Genomic DNA, 19,656 nt, shown 5'->3' on the forward strand with positions numbered 1-19,656 from the left:
TGTATACATGGAGTCAAATTATATTTTGTATGTGTACTTGTCACCTTCCAAAATAATATATTTCCATTTTAAATTCATCTGGATATGGATTTGTCATGTTCCAGGTTTAGTGACTGAGTGATGAGCAGCTCTTCCTTCAAGTGACTTTATTAAAGCCTATGAAAGAAACTAGCAGTGATCTTTTAATATAAAGACCTAAATGCATTGTTTGAAACAACTGAAGTATGTGTGTTTGACACTGTTAAAATGAGACGATAAGCAGGATATCTGTGTGATTGTGTATGGGTAAAACCAGTATGAGAATGTTGTGGTTTAAGCTATTGAGAAAGACAGTGGAAGGTGTGATGAGCTGTTCTTTTGATATCCAAAAGGTAGATTGCTGAAGTTTGAGGGCCTGTTGGACTACTGAAGACCCAGGTAAAGCCACCTGTTTAGACTTTTTCTCCCCAAAGACATCTGTGCACTCCCTACAGTAAAATATTGGTGAAGTGCACAGCCTGGCACAAGAGCTTCTTGTGTGCTGTGAACCAGCAGCACACAGTAGAGCAGGTGGACCAAAGGGCAGCTTCACCCAGTGAATCACATTGACTTCAGAAAGAACATAAGAATGGCCAAGTAATAGGCCGTTCTAACCAAACTGATTCTATAAGTAGAATGTCTTCCAATTCTTTGAGAAAGGTTGTTTGAATGCAAGAATGGGTGAATTTTATGTAAGATCTCACTTCTGGCCTTGTCTTGTAGAGGTTTCCCTCTCCAAGGTCATTTGATACTCTACAGCAGGGCTGTAAGCTTCTGATGCACCATCCTGCTTGGGTTGCCTTTAGCTCTGTGTGAAACTTTTGAAAGCCTTAGTTTGTGGAACTTCAAATTATTGTTAGTGGTTACAGGTACCAGCCTGAATGTTTTTCTGCTTGTCTGCTTGTAGAGCATTTACAAGCAAATATCTTATTTTCTTAGACTGCAGACTTAACATGAATGATGTTTCTAAGCAAAGGTACAGTTATTTGCGTCCACTGCCTCATGGCAATCTTAGCTGTGAATCATTTCTGAACTCAAATCAGTGATTTCTTTGCACCTTGGTGTAAGGGATGAAATCCCTTGTCAAGTGACTTGACCTGAAAACAGTTTGCAAATTCTGAGGTTTCATAAGGGGTTTAATATTTTGACTCAGGTGTGCTGCTGTTTTTACAGGTGGTGGGAAAGTCCTGAGAAGATGTATACACCATAGACTTGCTCTCAGTTAGAATCACATTTACACATTCTACTTAGAAACAGTAAATTTTAAGAAACAATAATGGCTTACTGTATTTAGAGTAATTTTACATACATCATGTAAGTTTGAAATGAGAACTGCTGTGCAAGTCCTGAAGCTAGTTTTTGATTAAATTGAATACTGGGCAGCAAAACATCTGCTATAAACATGCCAAGGTGGCTGTGTTATTGCACATGGATTTTGGTAATGTAATTGTAAACTTTGTGGACTGCTTGAAAGGGTGACTGCAGAAAAAAAACAAGTGGATGTAATGCTTTTCTGGAATGTGCTTACCCAGCTGCATCTGTGTTGCAGGTTTTTTTCTCTGTATGCTTTCCCTTCCTTTCTCTAGTTACAACTGTAAAGCTAGAGGTTAATTCACTTGAAAATTATCTCCATTTCTTGCTTCTAAGGAGGATTACTTTGAGAAGCAATTGTCTGAGATAATTGTCTCAAATACGTTTTTTGAGTACTGTGCATACTCATAAATTGCTGTTTCATGCAGTGCTGTATGATACTGAATATTCAGTGAAGTTTTACAAAAGGAAAAGAGGTGGACTCCAAGTTAAAATAAACCAATGTTAGAATCCAGTACTCTTGTCTCTGAAGGGTATCATTGCTCAGGCAGCTAATTTATTTCTTTTTCCTTCCTTTTTTTTTTTTTTTTTTTTTGTTAGATAATTCTGAAGTGATACCAGGATGGGCTGTGAATGCAAGTTATTCGGGATCTAGAGAAAAGGACTAGGAAGTGAGCATGTCTGAAACACTGCAACAATCTTTTCTTCCTCCTTTTCCCTGTTTCTATGACAGATACACAGTGCTGGCTTTCTTTGAACACTTATTAATCTTTCTGTAGTCCTAATATTCTCTATTGTTTCTGTTAGTATTTGGAGGTGCATTAATAAGTGTTCTGTAACACAGCAATAATTTACAATTCTATGTGTAAAAATGGGGCTTTGCTTTTTTGTGTTTTTAACAAAGCTCTGTAAAAAGCATATGACGTAGCTGAATGCTTTATTTTCTTTACTTCAGAATGGGTTTTATGAAGGAATTGTTTCCTTGCATGAATTATTTTTTTCCCAACACCAGTAATGGATATCACTTTTCTGTTCTTCAGGTGTTCCCATTTGGTGTTCTCACTCATAGTTAAGAACACAACAGGGTGTGCATAACAATAAAGTCAAGCTGTGGTTTTGAAATGTGTGGGCTTGCTCTGTTGGTAATGAATTATTTCCATTTTTTTCTTTTTTAATTAAATCATACATGAGAGATCAGCAGGAAGGCTGGCTTGTCATGAGGGAAGTGGTGCTGCACCACAGCACGCAGAAGTTTACATGTAGGTGCCGCTTCTCATTTAAATGTGCGACAGGTTTGGGGGGGGATTTTGTCAAATAAAAAGTAATTTTTCACAGAACTGAGTTTGCAGCATCAGTCTTGTGCATCTGTTAGTAGATTTTTATATTTTATATCAGAATGCATTGTCCAGTCTGTTTTACAATACCCTCTGTAATGTGTTTTGCTCTGTAGTCCAATGAAAACCTTGCAGTTAGGATCTTTGGTTTAAGAAAATAATGCACTTTTTTGTGTTTATATTTTTTTTTGTATTGATAGGGACTGAAAACAAAACTAGTCCATTCTCTGGATCAGAGATTTGATAGCTGCCTTTTACCTCTTTAAATATTCATGTGTTGGGCCTTACTGAATCTGGTGTACCAGACTAGGTTCACTTATGGTACAGCAAATTGTAAGTGGATCTTTAATAAAAGGCAGGGGGAAGCCCAATGCTTATCCAAGTAAATACTGCTTCTTAGTTCTATCTTTACAAATTTTCTCCATTGTACCAAAAATTCTGTTATTTCTTGCTATTGTAAGCATGCTAATACCACTTTTTGAAATATATATGGCTTTCACCAATAAGCGAACAGGTAAGTGAGCTGTATGTGAAGAGCAAATTTAATCTCAAATAATTCATGTTTTAAAAAAAAACATTTTTCTGTAGTATTCTCCACACAGCGTGGTATATTCAGTGTTGTTCTTGTGTCTTGATGCTTTTAAAGAGCTTAATCGCTTTTCTCCGTGAAGAATATCATCATGAATACTGAAGCACTAATGTAAAAAGAACTTGGTATACTTATATTTTGATTAATTGGTAAAAGATTTTTATGTAGTTTTGAAAATAAATGTTAGTGGTGTAGTGTATTTGACTAAGAGGAAAATATAACAATGGGAGATATTAAGCCACTAAGGTCTTGTGAGCCTTTTATAATTCTGTTAAACTCAAAATACAAATATAAAGGATATTCATACTCCTCTGCATTCAGCTTGTCAGTGGGCTCATGCATTTTGATAGCTGACTTCTTGGCTGGACATGATGTAGGACAGACGTATGCTTGAACAGAGTAACTCCACGGTGCTCTATGTTTCTGTTCTGTCCAAATCACTTTATATGTATGTTCGTTGTTGGGTGGAGAAAAAACATTTCTTTTGAGCTGTGAAAATATAAAAATAAGGAACTTCATTTTGAGAAAGAAATGGCCAGCTTTTTAGTAGAAAACACGTATGACAGTGTAACACTTTAAGATGTGCTCTGTATTCAGTTTGCCTTTAAACAGAGAACAGGTCAGCTTTTCTGTGGCTTAGTTTAGCCACTACCAAGACTGAAATATTAATACGCTGCTCACAGAGATATCTTTGCTGTAATTAATTTTGAGGATGCTCATACACACTTAAGAAAAAACAAACCCCTGAACGTTACTGGGGTAGAAGCAAGAGTGCCCCACAGCATCACGGGAAAGAGACGTCAGGTATAATTCTTTTTCCAGATGGCACCCCTACAGGTGAGGCAGCAGGCTGTGAAATTATGTTCTAAATTACACTACAGATGAGCACAGCACACTGAGCAAAAGGCTTTGGTATAAGTGATAAATGAATTAATTCACTGCCATTGATGGCTTATTGTAATTTACAGGAATGCTGTAATGAGTTGGGGGGGAAGATAGAACTGGGATTGGAAAGGTCAGGGAAAGGACAGTGACAATTTCCTGCATTTCTCATGAAAAAGTGTGTTTTGCAGCTGCACTTCTTGCACTTTTCTTGGCAGACACAGGTGATGGGCATTTTAGCCAGGAAGAAATAACTGAAGAGCTGATCCGTAAAAATGTTGATTTGTAACTTAATGGCTCTTGATGACAACTGGTCTTAAGATGTGCCCTGAAGGTTACATTTAAAATACTGTGAAAACAACTCATTTTCAGTTAAAGACATCTGAAAAGATTTTTTTAATAATCTATTTCTAAAACTGTAAGAATAAGAGTAGAAAAATAAAAGTCTGGGCCTATTCTGTGCTCTATGCCGTAAGCATAAAGTCTGCCTCGTGCAATTGGAGCTCCTGGTCTTTGCAACTGTTTTGCAAATGCTTGCTAAAAGTACGGCTCAGAAAGCAGTAGTCTTTGTTCTGGGTCCTGTTCTAAGGACATGCAAAAAAATAGGCAGTAAAGTGGAAGAACAAACATTTGGAAGAAGAATGTCCAGTAGTGCGCTGTCCTGTTACTGGAAGAAACAGGTTGAGAAGAGGGCATTTCTGTTTTCTTCAAACTGTGTTCTTGTTGAATGCATATACATTGTGCTTCAAGTTTCTTGTGTGCTAATTTTGGGTTTAGGTTAGTTTTCTAACTAACCTAATGAATGGTGACATTTGTAAGTAATTCTGAACTTGCGGAATATTTTGTTCTAAGAGCTTTAGACAAAATAAACATTCAAGATGTCATGAACTTGGAGTGAACTTGGTATTCTTAGCTGTACAGTTCCTATGCAGTGCTGTCTATCTTCAATAAAGAGGCATGATTATAAAATCACAGAATGGTTTTGGTTGGAATGGACCTTAAAGCTCATCCACTTCCAACCCCCTGCCATGGGCAGGGACACCTTCCACTAGACCAGGTTGCTCCGAGCCCCATCCAGCCTGGCCTTGAACACTGCCAGGGATGGGGCAGCCACAGCTTCTCTGGGCAACCTGTGCCAGTGCCTCAACACCCTCACAGGGAAGAACTTCTGCCTAAGAGCTCATCTCAGTCTCCCCTCTGTCAGGTTAAAGCCATTCCCCTTGTTCTGTCACTACCTGCCCTTCTAATAAGCCCCTCTCCATGTTTCTTTTTGCCCCTTTTAGGTACTGAAAGGCTGCAATAAGGTCTCCCTTCAAAAATAAAAAATAATCTCTTTGATTGTAAAAATATGTTTTGTTACTGCTGACTGGGCTTGTAGGACTGCAGGTCCAAATTCTGGACTTGCAGTTGTCTTTTTTTTCTTCTTTCTTACTGGCAGTGAGTGTATAAATCAAACCATATGGCTAGGCTGGTTTTTAAGCAAAATGAGGATTTGGATGCTATGTGAAAATCCAAAACCTGTGCCAGTTTAATTTGTCTTAATTGATTTCATGTCATAAGAATGTGGTGGTGTATTTGGTAAGTATGAGGATTGTTCTCAAACGTGGAAGATAGAAAGGGTGTAAAGTAAGTAAATCAAGTGAAAAACAAAGGGTTTATATATCTCTTGGAAATCTGCAGTTTACTTAAAAATAGTTGAGAAAAAGTATGTTCTATATAAGATGTCACTTGTATCTAATACTGCTACATGGGGGTGTTTTATGTCTTGGAGATGTTGAATTAAGAAATATTTTCTGTTTCAGAAAATAGCTGACTGAATAAAATAAGTTTTTCTAAGCATGCATAGCAGTATGATTAAACTGCTGTAAAATTAACACAAAAAAAAACTATGTAAATCTAGTTCTGGCCATTTTTATCCTGAGAATTCTTTTAAGTTCAGTCGCTGGTAAATGATGCAGAACATCCAGAGAACCTATTGTCTTTGGTGTATGATTTATTTCTGCCTGTCTTAGTGAGCATTACCCAAGCTGCCACAGGGCACCACGAGATTGCAAACGTGAAGCAAAAAAGATGCATTCCACTTGGTGTTTCTCTGACAATTTTAATGTTACTGGAAGTTTGAAGTGGGAAGGGATTTTCTTGGGGTTTGGGTATTTTCTTTGTATGGTGCCTCCAAGTTATGAAAAAATCAGCCCATACAGCTTTTCACTTTGAATTGAATTTGATGTCTTTTGATGTTGTAGGACTATAGGGTAATTGTTGGTGTGTTGCCTATAGTTTATTAATTTAGTTAGGTGCTAGATACTTGTAGTTTGGGAAATTAAAGATGGTACTTTGTGTAACATAAGTTTCGAGGTGAAAGTACTGCCATTGAGAAATTCTCTGGGTGCTGGCTCTTTTTGAGGTACATGGGCAGTATGAAGGTCTTAAAATATGTTAATAAAGTCTCTATGTAGGTTGATTAAATAGGCTACAGAAGAAGCATGATGATTTCTGAAATCTCTCCCTTTTCTGTAAACAGGGTTATTTCCTTCTCTTTGAGTCAATGCTGGATTCTGTCATCTATGCAAAGGACAAGTACCTGGCTGAGGGAGGCTCAGGTTGGTGTGCATAATTCTTTTAATAAATTTAGCTCTGGGGGGAAACTAAATGAACTCTGAGAGTTAGAGTAAGCTATGCATGGATGAGAAAGTTGCCAGTCTAAATGAAAAACGTTTCCATTAGTAGGAGCTTCAAGGCATTAATTTACTGTATGGATAATAGAAGAACGTTAGATGGGGTATCAAGATCTCAAGTTAATGGTGTTTTTAAGAATAGAAGGAGTTATTTATTCTTGAGTACAGTCTAAATTTTTCTTCCCTACTTCTTCCCACACATGGGGGCATTTGTTTTCACCTCTCAAAATCCCATGTTTCTGGGATTATAGTTTCTGCATAACTCTAAACAGAGGAAAATAAGTTCTATTCTGTAGGATGTGGCACTGTTTGAGTAAGCTGTTGTGAATTATAGGAAGAATGGATAGGATGCTGGGTTTTTTTGGAGGAGGGAGGTTGCACGGGGAGAACATAGTTTCAAACAACAGAAGCCACATGAAATAACTAATGGAATTACATTGGGTTTTTTTCAGCATATTTTATCCTGCTGGGAATATACGAATTTTCTTTGTGATTGGATGGTAGGGAAGGGACAGAATATAGAGGTTTTATTTTTAAGTAGATTTTCTTTTATCTTTTTAAGTAGCTTAAGTAGTGTCATCTTAAGGAGTGTTTAAGTGCCTGTAAATATTTATTCCTCATATGGTGCCATTTTCTGCACCAGTTCTGCATATGCTTTGTTCTTTGTGCTCTATTCCTATGTCAGTATTGTATTTCATATTGACCTTTTCAATTGTAGTCATCAGTCTGGGTTTGGATTTTTCCCTGCCTTTTGTGCTAACCATGCACATAGTTAGTTTCACTACGCTGACTTAATGATTGGATTAATGACTGTTTAACAGTGCTCACTGCAGTGCTTCTCTGATTGCAGCGAGCTTTTGTATGCTACAGAGTGCAGTAGAAAAAAAGGGGCATTATGCAATGGTTCAGCGTTTGGTCACAAAGCTGACTATACCAGCAAGAGATTACTGTTCATGTGGTGAAATATTTAGAAGCCACTTGAACAACATGACAGAGTAAGAGCTGTTTTTGTTTTTAGCAATTTTGAATTGTCAGCAGATCTGGAATACGGTTGTTCTATGCTTTGTTACAGATATATGCTGATAATTTTACGTTGCAATATGATTAAGTCTGGGACACATTGCCTAAAATTGTAAGGAATCTTCTTATGTTTTCCTACTATTTCCAAAGCTTCTGAAAACGGCCAGAGGCTTGTGACCTCTATTGAAACTGCTATAGTATCTTTCTTTCTAGTTGTATTGTTGGTAAACTCGCTAGTGGCTCGTACCTCCCACAGTTTCCTTTGAAAGACAGGGAATGCTGATTCTGCAGTACACATATCCTTTGTGCTTTGGGAATATGTTGGGACCTTATTTGACTCTTCAAAGGATACAGTGTTGTACAGTCACAGGTTGGTATGGCCAGATTTTAAATGGAATGCTCTTTCCTTAAGAAGCCCACAATTACTGCTCCCCTGCCAGCTTGTAAAGCAGGTAAATGGCTGTGCCTAAGGTTACTGAGAAAGTTGCTCAGCAATCAGCTTAGCAAGGCAGACACTTCTGCAGTGTGGATGAATAGCAGCAGGACCGGGGGCATATCCACATTGAGGTGATCCAAAACTAAGACTCATTCCCAGGTGAAGCCTTACCAGCGAAACTCCTGAGTCTTCCATAAGGCTTAACTTTGCCTTGAGCTGCTTTGTACTGTTGAAATCAAGATCATTATTACAGGGACTGTTTGAAAGCTAAAAAATAGCAATAGGAGCAGCTGTGATTTGGCCAGATCTTTGAGTGATTGAGCTAGGAATAGAATCCAAATGTGTAACTTTGTGTTCAGTCAGTCATATCGTCATTACTTCAATTTAGCCTATTGGCCAGCTGAAGTGAATTGTGCCAAACTGTCTAGGGTGATGTATACAGTACATAATAGCTTTATTTGGGAACAAAATTCTTGCTGTCCAGGACCCATCTGTTTGTTCTTTAGAGCTGTTACTTGCTTGAGTATAGGTTTTTGCATATACTTGAGTGCAGTGCAGGTTAGTGAGGGGTGACATAGGTAAGGAGGGTGTAATTAAAAACGTAATGCTGTTTGCTCGGTCACATTGAAATGATGATGGTATTCACTTGGAATCATTTCCATATCCCTGTAGGATTGCTGCCTTACCCTTCAGCATCGTGAAGTTTGTGAGGCATTGCTAAGGGATAAAGGATTTCCCATTGTATTCTGTTCATTCACCACGTGAGCTGTTCCCAGTGACAGATGACTTCTGGGCACTGAGTCGAGAAGGACACAGATGGTCAAAATGATGAATCTGTGAGAGCATTGAGGACTGTGTGCTTTTTGTCCAATCAGCATTTTGTTCATTTCAGTTGTGAGAAGGAATAATTATTAAATTATAGGCTTAATGAGATTAAAAAAATAGTAAGTCTGTCAGGTTGTACAGGCAAATACTGCAGGGTTGCAGAAAGAGCAGGGGATTGAGGATAGTGGGTGAGATGGCAAATGCAGTTTTTTAAGCAGATGCATTTAAACATTTTCAAAAATCTACAGTGTTAGATGATTTAGCCTGATATTTAGATAACATGCTTATGTTTCCAGTCAAACCTCAGTATAGCATAGCTTCTGTACATAAGTTAGGTAAATTTGGAAGTTAACGTATCACTGTAGTCTCTTGCCTGTGCACTGTTGATGGAACACAGATTTCTTCTTGTGGATTCTGAACACGCATTGTCTACTTCTTTGTTGTTATTTTGATGGGCTAAACTAAAATTGCAGCTTAGATTAGAGCATTAGTGTTTACGTTTTTGCTTCCTGTTAAGCACTGTGTATATAATATGTATAATGGTATTTAATATGTAATCAACCATAAGTTCCACTACTAATTTAAGGATTTGCTGTGTGGACCAAGAGAGTTAATTAAAAATTATTGTACTACTGAAACATTTAATGGTTGATAGACGTGGTAAACTTTTCCCTGTTAACAAAATGTCCCAGAAATGTGGGCTACTCAGAGGAGGGAAGGTTATAAACTAATTGATTACTTTTTGCCAGCATGCTCCTGTAAGTGTATTCTATAACTAGAGACTTCCAGTCTCTTTGCATTGCTGTTCTTGCCAAACGCCTGGCATCCTTTTGAAGAGCATTTCCCCGAAAAATACTCCCTCAAAGGCTTGTATTCTTGGCTTTTGTTGGCTTGATTCACACTGTGTTTGAATTTTTGCAGCATCAGTGGTGGCTCTTGGAGGTCTGAGATGCTGGGAGGTAAAGCCAGATTGAATGCAGTTGTCACACTGGTGAACAGCAACATCAGATCTTCAAGAAATGGAAATTCCTTATTGATGGCTCCAGAAATCACTTGCAAATACTCCTGCCATCAGATGTTGAATCTCTCTGTGTGTAGCAACTCTCAGGAGTGCTGGAACTAAATTACTTGTTTCGGACAAGGCAGTTTGAACACCTTCCTGTTTCCATCTTCATCAGACTGCCTTTTTATTGCCAAGTTAATTGTAGGCTGTTCCTGGAGAAACCTCGTCTGAATCCCTTGCCTGTAAAGTAAGGGTTATGATAGATTACCAATGGGATTCCAGTTTAAGCTTGCTGGTATTTCTTTCTTTAGTCTGTTTTAAACAGAGGTGAGAAAAATGACAGTGTGTTCATATTTTGCATAAACTAGTCATGCTGAATGTAGATTGCTTACTTTAATGTCTTCACATAAAAAGAAAAAAGCTTTTTTAGACAACTCTATCATTAATATGTGTGATCTTGTTTCCTAAATCTACTCTCACTAGATGAAAGTTCTAATTTCAATTTTCTGCTTCTATCTTCAGTATTTTACAAGGGGAAAAAAATACCATTTTTCTGACTTACCATGCTATACCAATGATTCCTCCATAGTCATTTTGATAAACTACAATTTCAAGCAGTGCTGAAGACAAGATTAATTTTACAGTTCATCAGATTTGGGGGAGAAAAAAGAGAAACTTGGCTTCAATTTTATCAACACAAGACACATTTGTGTATCAATAAAAAAAAATAAAGTGCTTATTAGGAGGCATTTTGCTCTGAAGCCAGCTCAAGAATTCAGTGTATGTGGCTTTTAGAGGCTTTAAAACTCTAAACCCAAAACATTGGAATTTCTTTGTGGAAAGAAACTATCTGAATATAAATCGGGCTTCTCTTACTGTTTGATAGTGCTGTAGACAGCCATGTTCATAGCAGCTGTTCTTTGCGTCTTTTCCAGTTAGCAGTGGATAGAGATTGCTAAGGGATCAACTGGCTTTGCTTTAGGCAGCAGTCAAAAAGGCAAATGGCAATCTTGCATTGCCATTTGGAAAAGCTGTAAAGAGTACTTGTTCTGAAGGTATTATTGGGAGAAGTGTGAAGATAGTGTGAGAATGGTATCTGTCATCCTAAAGCTGGGGGGGGGATCAACAAAGTTATTCTCTGTTGGGTCACTTCCATATTCTTCAGATGCAGATAGAAGAATTGTTAATCTGTTCCAGTACTCAAAAATAATTTTTTAAGTTGTAAGGCAAGTACCAGCCAGAGCTGATAAGAAAGGAATAAAATTCTTGAGTTGAGTATACTTGTGCTTTTCTGGAAATAGGGCATTTTCACAGAGGTTTCTTGTTATTGCAAAGCTCTCATCTGAATTTTCCTTTGGATCTACAGTTATTAAACACATTTTAGGTCAGTCTCTATATAAGCCAGAATAGTATGTTCTAAGTTACTTTCTTCAGACATCAAGTTTCCAGTAGTTTCCTAACAGAGGGATTCAGCTACAAAGATCTTTTGTCATGAACAGGAAATACTTGAGTAATGTGGGAAAACTAAGTTTCAATCTCCAGTCTCTTCTGTGGACATGTGGGACTCCAGAAAATAAAGTAGTAGAAAGTATCTTGTCCAAGAGCTGAGAGAGGTTATTTGTTCTTTCAAGATGTTGCTCACTTAGAGAAAAGAAAAAGAAGAAAAAGTCCTCTTTATGTGTACATAAAATAAAAAAAATCACTAATCTGTTTCTTTTGTTGCAGTTTATCCTGACATGTGCACCATTAGTCTGGTAGCTGTTGGAGACATGAAGAAACATGCAGACAAGCTACTTTTCTGGGAAGATGTATATGGCTTTGACATGTCTTGCATGAAGAAGGCTGTAATTCCAGAAGCTGTTGTGGAAGTGCTGGATCCAAACACAGTGATATCTACAGCCAGTGTCATTAAGGTACCATACTTCTTAAATGTGTAGAAGGCAGATTAGAAGTTTTCTCTTTTTACAGGGGAGAGGATAAAAAATACGCATGCACACAAACTTCGGCATCTTCAAAATGCTACAAGTGCAGTAAGGTTCTTGGTGTTAAGACTGGAAGACTCATTAATTGCCTTTGTTTTAGCAAGTTTGAGCTCTTAATAAAGTAGTATTCCCACATTTAGATTGCTGTTTTAAATTTTCTTCTATCCAAACCCAAGCTTGCATTTAAGTTACAAGTTGCGTCACTGAAATTTAAACTATACCAAAAAAAACTCCACAACTTGGAATGTAGAATTTTCTTCTACTTTGCTTCCCTTTTCAGTTCAGTCCATGTACTGAGTTGCATAACTTCATCTAATAGAGCAACCGTGTCTGAAAATGGAGTATTAGTTTGTGCAATACTAACTGAATTAATTTTATGCTTGCTTTTCTTTGGTGTCCTTTTTTTATAGCAGCTTTGTCATGGGGAATAGCAGCGAAGTTGATAGTACTTCATATGAGAGAACACTACATCATAAGATGCAACCAGTTCCAAAAACACTGACTAGTTTGCAATTCTGATGAACTTTGGAACAGGTCAGATAAAATTGAAAGAAGGACTATTATAAATCAAGATTTTCTGCCACAATGGTATTCTAATTATTGTTCATACAGTTACTTTTCTATTGTAATACACTTAAAGCAGTACTATTACTGCCCTTCCTTCAATGGGAGTTACCACTTGCGTAAAGAGATAATTTCTGTTTAAATGCATTCCTATGTTACTTTGATATAGAAGAAAATAGATTCGTGTAATTTATCACTGAACTTGAAACCATTACTGAGGTTTCTTCCAGTGTAGAAACTACTTGGTGTGGTCAGTTGTCAGTCCTGCCCACAAAAGCAGTAACAGGTCAAGTACAGTTCTGGTGTAAGTTATTGTTTAAGCTTTTCTTGTCTGTAATTTGATTACAGAGAAGATTTTAAAGTTTAAATTTCCTTTTTTCTTTTTCTTTTTTTTAAATTGGGCATTCAAACATAGGAAGTGCTGAGACTAATACTTCTTTAACTTGAGTAACTACTTTGGCCTCCTTATTCATCTCTACTTCCTTTTTTTACAGGACACCTCTAATAGGTTCTGTGGCTTAAGGCTTACAAGCATCTGTTTTCCTTAAGTGTAAGAAGAGGGTCGAGTGATCAGTTGTTGGAATATATTTGGTAGACCTGTCATTATAGTGAAGGTGAATTCCATCATTAGTGAATGAATGTGCACAAAACAGAGACGCAGACAAAACACAGATTAAGAAGAGCAAGTAGTGACGGGACAAGGGGGAATGGCTTTAACCTGACAGGAGAGATTTAAGGAGATATAAGGAAAAAGTTCTTCCCTGTGAGGGTGGTGAGGCACTGGCACAGGTTGCCCAGAGAAGCTGTGGCTGCCCCATCTCTGGCAGTGTTCAAGGCCAGGTTGGATGGGGCTCGGAGCAACCTGGTCTAGTGGAAGGTGACCCTGCCTGTGGCAGGGGGTTGGAGCTAGACAATCCTTAACATCCCATCCACCCCAAACCATTCCATGACTCTGTGAAGAGTCTGAGGCTGTAGCTCATAGAAGAATCATAGAATCATAGAATAGTTAGGGTTGGAAAGGACCTTAAGATCATCAAGTTTCAACCCCCCCGCCATGGGCAGGGACACCTCGCTCTAAACCATATCACCAGAGGCCTTGTCCAGCCTCGCCTTGAACACAGCCAGGGATGAAGAATTCACAACCTCCCTGGGCAACCTATTCCAGTGCCTCACCACCCTAACAGGAAAGAATTTCCTCCTTATTTCCAATCTAAACTTCCCCTGTTTAAGTTTGAACCCATTACCCCTTGTCCTATCACTAAGGTCCCTAATGAAGAGTCCATCCCCAGCAACCTTATAAGCCCCCTTCAGATACTGGAAGGCTGCTATGAGGTCTCCACACAGCCTTCTCTTTTCCAGGCTGAACAGCCCCAACTTTCTCAACCTGTTTTCATATTGGAGGTGCTCCAGTCCCCTGATCATCCTCGTGGCCCTCCTCTGGACTTGTTCCAACAGTTCCATGTCCTTTTTATGTTGAGGACACCAGAACTGCACACAGTACTCGAAGCGAGGTCTCATGAGAAGGAGAATAAAGGGGCAGGATCACCTCCTTCGACCTGCTGGTCACGCTCCTTTTGATGCAGCCCAGGATACGGTTGGCTTTCTGGGCTGCAAGTGCACAATGAAGCCAGCTCATGTTCATTTTCTCATCGACCAGCACCCCCAAGTGCTTCCCCGCAGGGCTGCTCTGAATCTCTTCTCTGCCCAGGCTGTAGCTGTGCCTGGGATTGCTCCGACCCAGGTGTAGGACCTTGCACGTGTCATGGTTAAAACTTTATGAGGCTGGCATCAGCCCACCTCACAAGCGTGTCTGGGTCCCTCTGGATGGCATTCCTTCCCTCCAGCGTATCAACCGAACCACACAGCTTGGTGTCATCGGCAAACTTGCTGAGGGCATACTCAATCCCACTGTCCATGTCACTGACAAAGATGTGGAACAAGACCGGTCCCAATCCCTGAGGGACACCACTCGTTACTGGTCTCCAGCTGGACATTGAGCCATTGACCACAACTCTTTGTGTGCGATCATCCAGCCCGTTCTATATCCACCAAGTGGTCCATCCATCAAATTGATGTCTCTCCAATTCAGAGACAAGGATGTCATGTGGGACAGTGTCGAACGCTTTGCACAATTCCAGGTAGATGACATCAACTGCTGTACTCCTGTCCATCAGTTCCGCAGACCCATCATAGAAGGCCACCAAATTGGTCAGGCAGGATTTCCCGTTAGTGAAGCCGTGCTGGCTGTCACCAAGCACCTTGTTGTTTTTCATGTGCCTTAGCATGCCTTCCAGGAGAATCTGCTCCAAGATTTTGCCAGACACAGAGGTGAGACTGACTGCTCTGTAATTCCACGGGTCATCCATTTTCCCCTTCTTAAAAATGGGGGTTATATTTCCCTTTTCCCAGTCATCAGGAACTTCACCTGACTGCCATGATTTTTCAAATATGATGGCCAGTGGCTTAGCAACTTCATTCGCCAGCTCCTTCAGGACCCGTGGATGGATTTCATCAGGACCCATGGACTTGTGCACGTTCAGATTCTTAAGATGGTCTTGAACCAGTTCCTCTCCTACAGTGGGCCCAAGGTCTTCATTCTCACAGTCCCTGCGTCTGCCTTCCAAGGCTTGGGTGGTGTGGTCGGAGCATTTGCCAGTGAAGACTGAGGTAGAGAAGTCATTCAGAACCTCAGCCTTCTTCAATTCCTGTGTAGCCAGTTCTCCCCAGAGCATCCAGAGGGGGCCTACGTTGTCCCTAGTCTGTTTTTTTATTTGCTACGTACCTGTAGAATCCCTTCCTGTTATCCTTAATATCCTTAGCAATGTTTAATTCTAACTGGGCGTTAGCTTTCCTAACCTGGTCCCTACCTTCCCGGACAACATCCCTGTACTCTTCCCAGGCTGCCTGTCCTTCCTTCCACTTTCTATAAGCCTCTTTTTTCATTTGAATTTTTCTCAGGAGCTCCTTATCCATCCAAGGAGGTCTCCTGGCCCTCCTGCTGCACTTCCTTCTGGTTGGGATGCAGCACTCCTGAGCTTGTAGCAGTTGATCCTTGAATATCAACCAAGAGTCTTGGGCTCCCCTGCCCTCTAGGGCTCTATCCCATGGACCTTTACTAAGCAGGTTCCTGAAGAGACCAAAATCTGCTCTCTTGAAGTCCAGGGCAGTGACCTTGCTGCACGCTCTTCTCACTGTCCTGAGGATCTCAAATCGACCACCTCATGATCGCTACAACCAAGGCTGCCCTGGAGCATCACATTTCCAACAAGTCCTTCCCTGTTGGTGAGCACAAGGTCAAGCATGGCACCTCTCCTTGTCGGCTCCTCTGTTACTTGCAGAAGGAAGTTGTCTTCCACACGATCAAGGAACCTCCTGGATTGCTTATGTCGGGCTGTACCGTCTCTCCAACAGATGTCAGGGTGCTTAAAGTCACCCATGAGAATGAGGGCCTGTGAATGTGAGGCCTTTCCTATCTCTCTATAGAGTGCTTCATCCGCAGAGTCCTCTTGATCAGGCTGTCTATAACAGATCCCCACAGTAATGTCTCCCATTGTTGTTTTCCCTTTAACCCTGACCCACAAACTCTCTGTTAACTGCTCACCAGTCCCTAGACAGAGTTCCATACTCTCCAGCCTATCCCTAACATAAAGGGCAACTCCCCCTCCCCACCTGCCAGGCCTGTCTTTTCTAAAGAGTCTGTAACCTTCCATTCCAACACTCCAGTCATAGGAGCCATCCTACCATGTTTCTTTGATGCCTATTATATCATAGCCCCTTAGACATGCACACATCTCTAATTCCTCGTGTTTGCTCCCCATGCTATGGCCATTTGTATAGAGGCATCTGAGCTGAGCTCCAAATGAAACCAGGTCATTGGTTGGAGCATCTGGAATATCTCTGCATTGCTCTGAGCATTTACTACAGGTGCTGGCAACTGACTGGGTGTGTTGGGATGGAATGATGCCCCCCTCCCCCAACACATCTAGTTTAAAGCCTCCTTGAATTGTTAATTCATTAGCCATATGACAGGTTTGTGCAATGAGTGAGGCATAGGCTTTCTCACCTGCCATTTTAATAACATTTTCCATGTTCTAATTCAAGTGGAAGTGTAGTTGAATACTTACTGCAAATAGGTCAAGTTTGATATACAGAAAATGAAGAACATATATGGTACTGAAAATAAACAGCTGCAGGGATGAGCTAAGCTCTGTTTGTTAGGCAAACAAATAAACAACATCTTAACCTGGAAAATGTTGATAACTAGTTTAATGTGCCAAATGAGGTCTATAAGCTAATACACGCCCCTTTCTAATATGTGCCATCATGAGCAGTCAGTGTCCAGCTCAGGTGTATGTGATTTGCAAATTGTGTAATCGTGCAGCAGTTTCCATCACTTTGTTTCTTAATGCTTTTATACTCTTTTTGTACTTGGATAGCAGTCACAGTGTTTAAAGTGGCCTAAAGTCAATGTATGAGCTTGTTTGCTGAAGTTACAATACAAAGTAGTAAAATTAATGAGTTGAGCAAAGCAGCATTACAGGTAAACTGTTTTAATCAGTAGCCATTCCACAAAGCAAATGGATTATATTCTTAAGCAAAAGTTTTAAAAGGTTCCAATTTATCATATGATTATTACAGAAGATATTTTAGTGTGTTTGCTCTGATTAGCTGCTGCTTGTTTTATATAGTTTATAATGTAACTTCTCAGGAAGCAAAACTTGGCTTAAGGAAAGACAAAGCAGCATCAAGAAATACTTATTAATAATGGTTGTGGTATTATATTCAGCATTATATGGCATTCTTGAATAAAGCATCAGCCTTCCAACATGTGAGGGGAGCCTACAGGGGTGCTGGAGAGGAACTCTTCACCAGGGACTGTAGCGATAGGACAAGGGTGAATGGGTTCAGGTTAGATACAAGGAAGAAGGTCTTTACTGTGAAGGTGATGAGGCACTGGAACAGGCTGCGCAAGGAAGTGGTAAATGCTCCATCCCTGACAGTGTTCAAGGCCAGGTTGGATGGAGCCTTGGGTGACATGGTATAGGGTGAGGCATCTCTGCCCATGGCAGAGGGGAGCTAGATGATCTTAATGTCCTTTCCAACCCTAACTATTCTATGATGCTATGATTTTAACTGAGTACATAAGCTAAAGAGCTTCATACAGTGGGAAAAAAATTGTGGTGTAATTTTTATGAACAACTGAAAATGGAAGCTTATTGCACTTTACAAACTCTGATTTTTATATTGAAATGCACATTGCAACGTTACAGTTGTTATCCTGGATATGCTGTGTTTTGTGTTAAATTCAGAATAGCAAAGCAGTTCTCTCCCTCTTGTGCTTTTCTGCTCAGTTGCATCACTTTGATGTTTCACATACTCATACACCTCATGGTTGTGCTGTTATTCAGGAGGGCATCCAGAGGCTGGAGAAATGGGCCAGTGGTTGTCCTGTGCAAAAAGCTCGCAGTAGCCAAAGGGCAATGCACAATCCTGCTGAGGGGAGGGAAGAATAACCCCACACATCAACAGGGGCTGAAGGTCTACTGGCTGGAAAGCAGCTTCACTGACAGGCTGAGGGAGCTGGGCTTGTTCAGCCTGGAGAAGAGATGGCTCCAAGAAGATCTGAGAGCAGCTTCTAGTGCCAAAAGGGGCTGACAGGAAACCTGAAGAGGAGGTTTGACAGGAGCATGTAATGACAGGACAGGGGGGAATGGCTTTAAACTGGCAAAGCAGAGATTTAGATAACAGGAAGAAGTTCTTCCCTGTGAGGCTGGTGACGCACTGGCACAGGTTGCAAAGCTGTGGCTGCCCCACCCTTGGCAGTGCTCAAGGCCAGGTTGGAGAGGGCTTTGAGCAACCTGGTCTAGTGGAAGGACCTTATCAGTGCGTATAAATGCCTCATGGTGGTGGAAAGTGAAGAAGGTGGAGCCAGATTCTTCTTAGTGATTCTCAGTGGCAGGACAAGAAACAAGTGGCACAAGTTGAACTACAGGCAGTTGTCTTGAAAGATCAGGAAATGATATTTTACTGTGAGGGCAATTGAACAGTGTGGCACAGGTTACCCACAGTTGTGGAATCTGGCCTTAGAGATGTTCAGGAGCTATTTGGACATGGTTCTGAGCAACCTGCTCTAGTTGACCCTGCTGTAGACTGTGATATCCAGAGTTCCCTTTCAGTTATTCCATGATCAATACTGCATTAACCTGACAAATCATAAAAGCCCAGATTGAGCCTGTATCACTTTTGATACCATATTCTGCCATGTGGCTGTATGAACAAGGAGTAAAACAGGTGAAGGTGCCTGTGAAAACGACTTAATTTTACCAGTAGGCAGCTGTCATCAAGCAATTGTCTTGAAAGAAGTAGCTGCTACACTTGGCTCCGTAGTGCTACTAGTCCAAGTGTCTGTTAGTCCTGGCATTTTGAGAAGGGGTGTTTTAGGTTGTCAGTGTGCAGACAGGATTAAGTGTGTTTTAAGCCTCTTCCCATTTTTGGAGAGCTGAATTAGTATTGCCCTCAAGAAGTTGTCTCATTATGTGAGCAACCTTCATCCAAAGGAAAATCTTAAATTTAGCACTGACAGAATTGTATTACTTCTTTCAACAGCGTATTGACTGTAATACTGCATGCACTCCAGACTTAGAATTCTCTTCAGATTTCACCCTGACCATCACAACGAGCACAAAGTGTACGGTAAGACAATTTTAGTTTCTTCATGTATGGTCCATATCACATTGGACTAATAGCACATTAATTATGCTTCATTTATGATCAATCCTTGCCTTGAAACCTTCATTTCCATGGTACAGAGGTGTCAAATGAGCTCTTCTTGTAAAGAGAGATAAATGTAAAACTCCAGTTACAGGATAATACAGGTAGCTGAGGAAAGGGAAAGATGAGGAGCCTTAGTACTGGGGTCATTCTGTTTTGTTATCTAGTCCATTTTCTGAAATAAGAGGTTTCTGTTCAGACATCTTGTTACCACTGTGCTCAAGAATGACACAGGCACTATTCTCA

General features: G+C 40.2%; 1 protein-coding gene across 4 annotated transcripts in view; it reads left to right on the top strand.

Annotated features, from left to right (window-relative positions):
* The window catches only part of PRMT3 (protein arginine methyltransferase 3), a 68,252-nt gene that overhangs the window by 24,387 nt on the left and 24,209 nt on the right, over positions 1–19,656 (top strand). For 3 of the 4 annotated variants that reach the window (XM_061355046.1, XM_061355048.1, XM_061355049.1), the window contains 3 exons: positions 6,656–6,734; positions 11,819–12,006; positions 19,246–19,332. In XM_061355046.1, the coding sequence (XP_061211030.1) occupies positions 6,656–6,734; positions 11,819–12,006; positions 19,246–19,332 (354 nt within the window). The remainder of the gene's footprint in view (positions 1–6,655; positions 6,735–11,818; positions 12,007–19,245; positions 19,333–19,656) is intronic. The other variant, XM_061355047.1, reaches the window with a different exon arrangement.

The sequence above is a fragment of the Neopsephotus bourkii genome, unplaced genomic scaffold (genome assembly GCF_033783945.1).
Source record: "Neopsephotus bourkii isolate Nb327-2 ecotype Australia unplaced genomic scaffold, CSIRO-AGI_Nbou_v1 NB_768, whole genome shotgun sequence".
NCBI classification, from domain to species: domain Eukaryota; kingdom Metazoa; phylum Chordata; class Aves; order Psittaciformes; family Psittacidae; genus Neopsephotus; species Neopsephotus bourkii.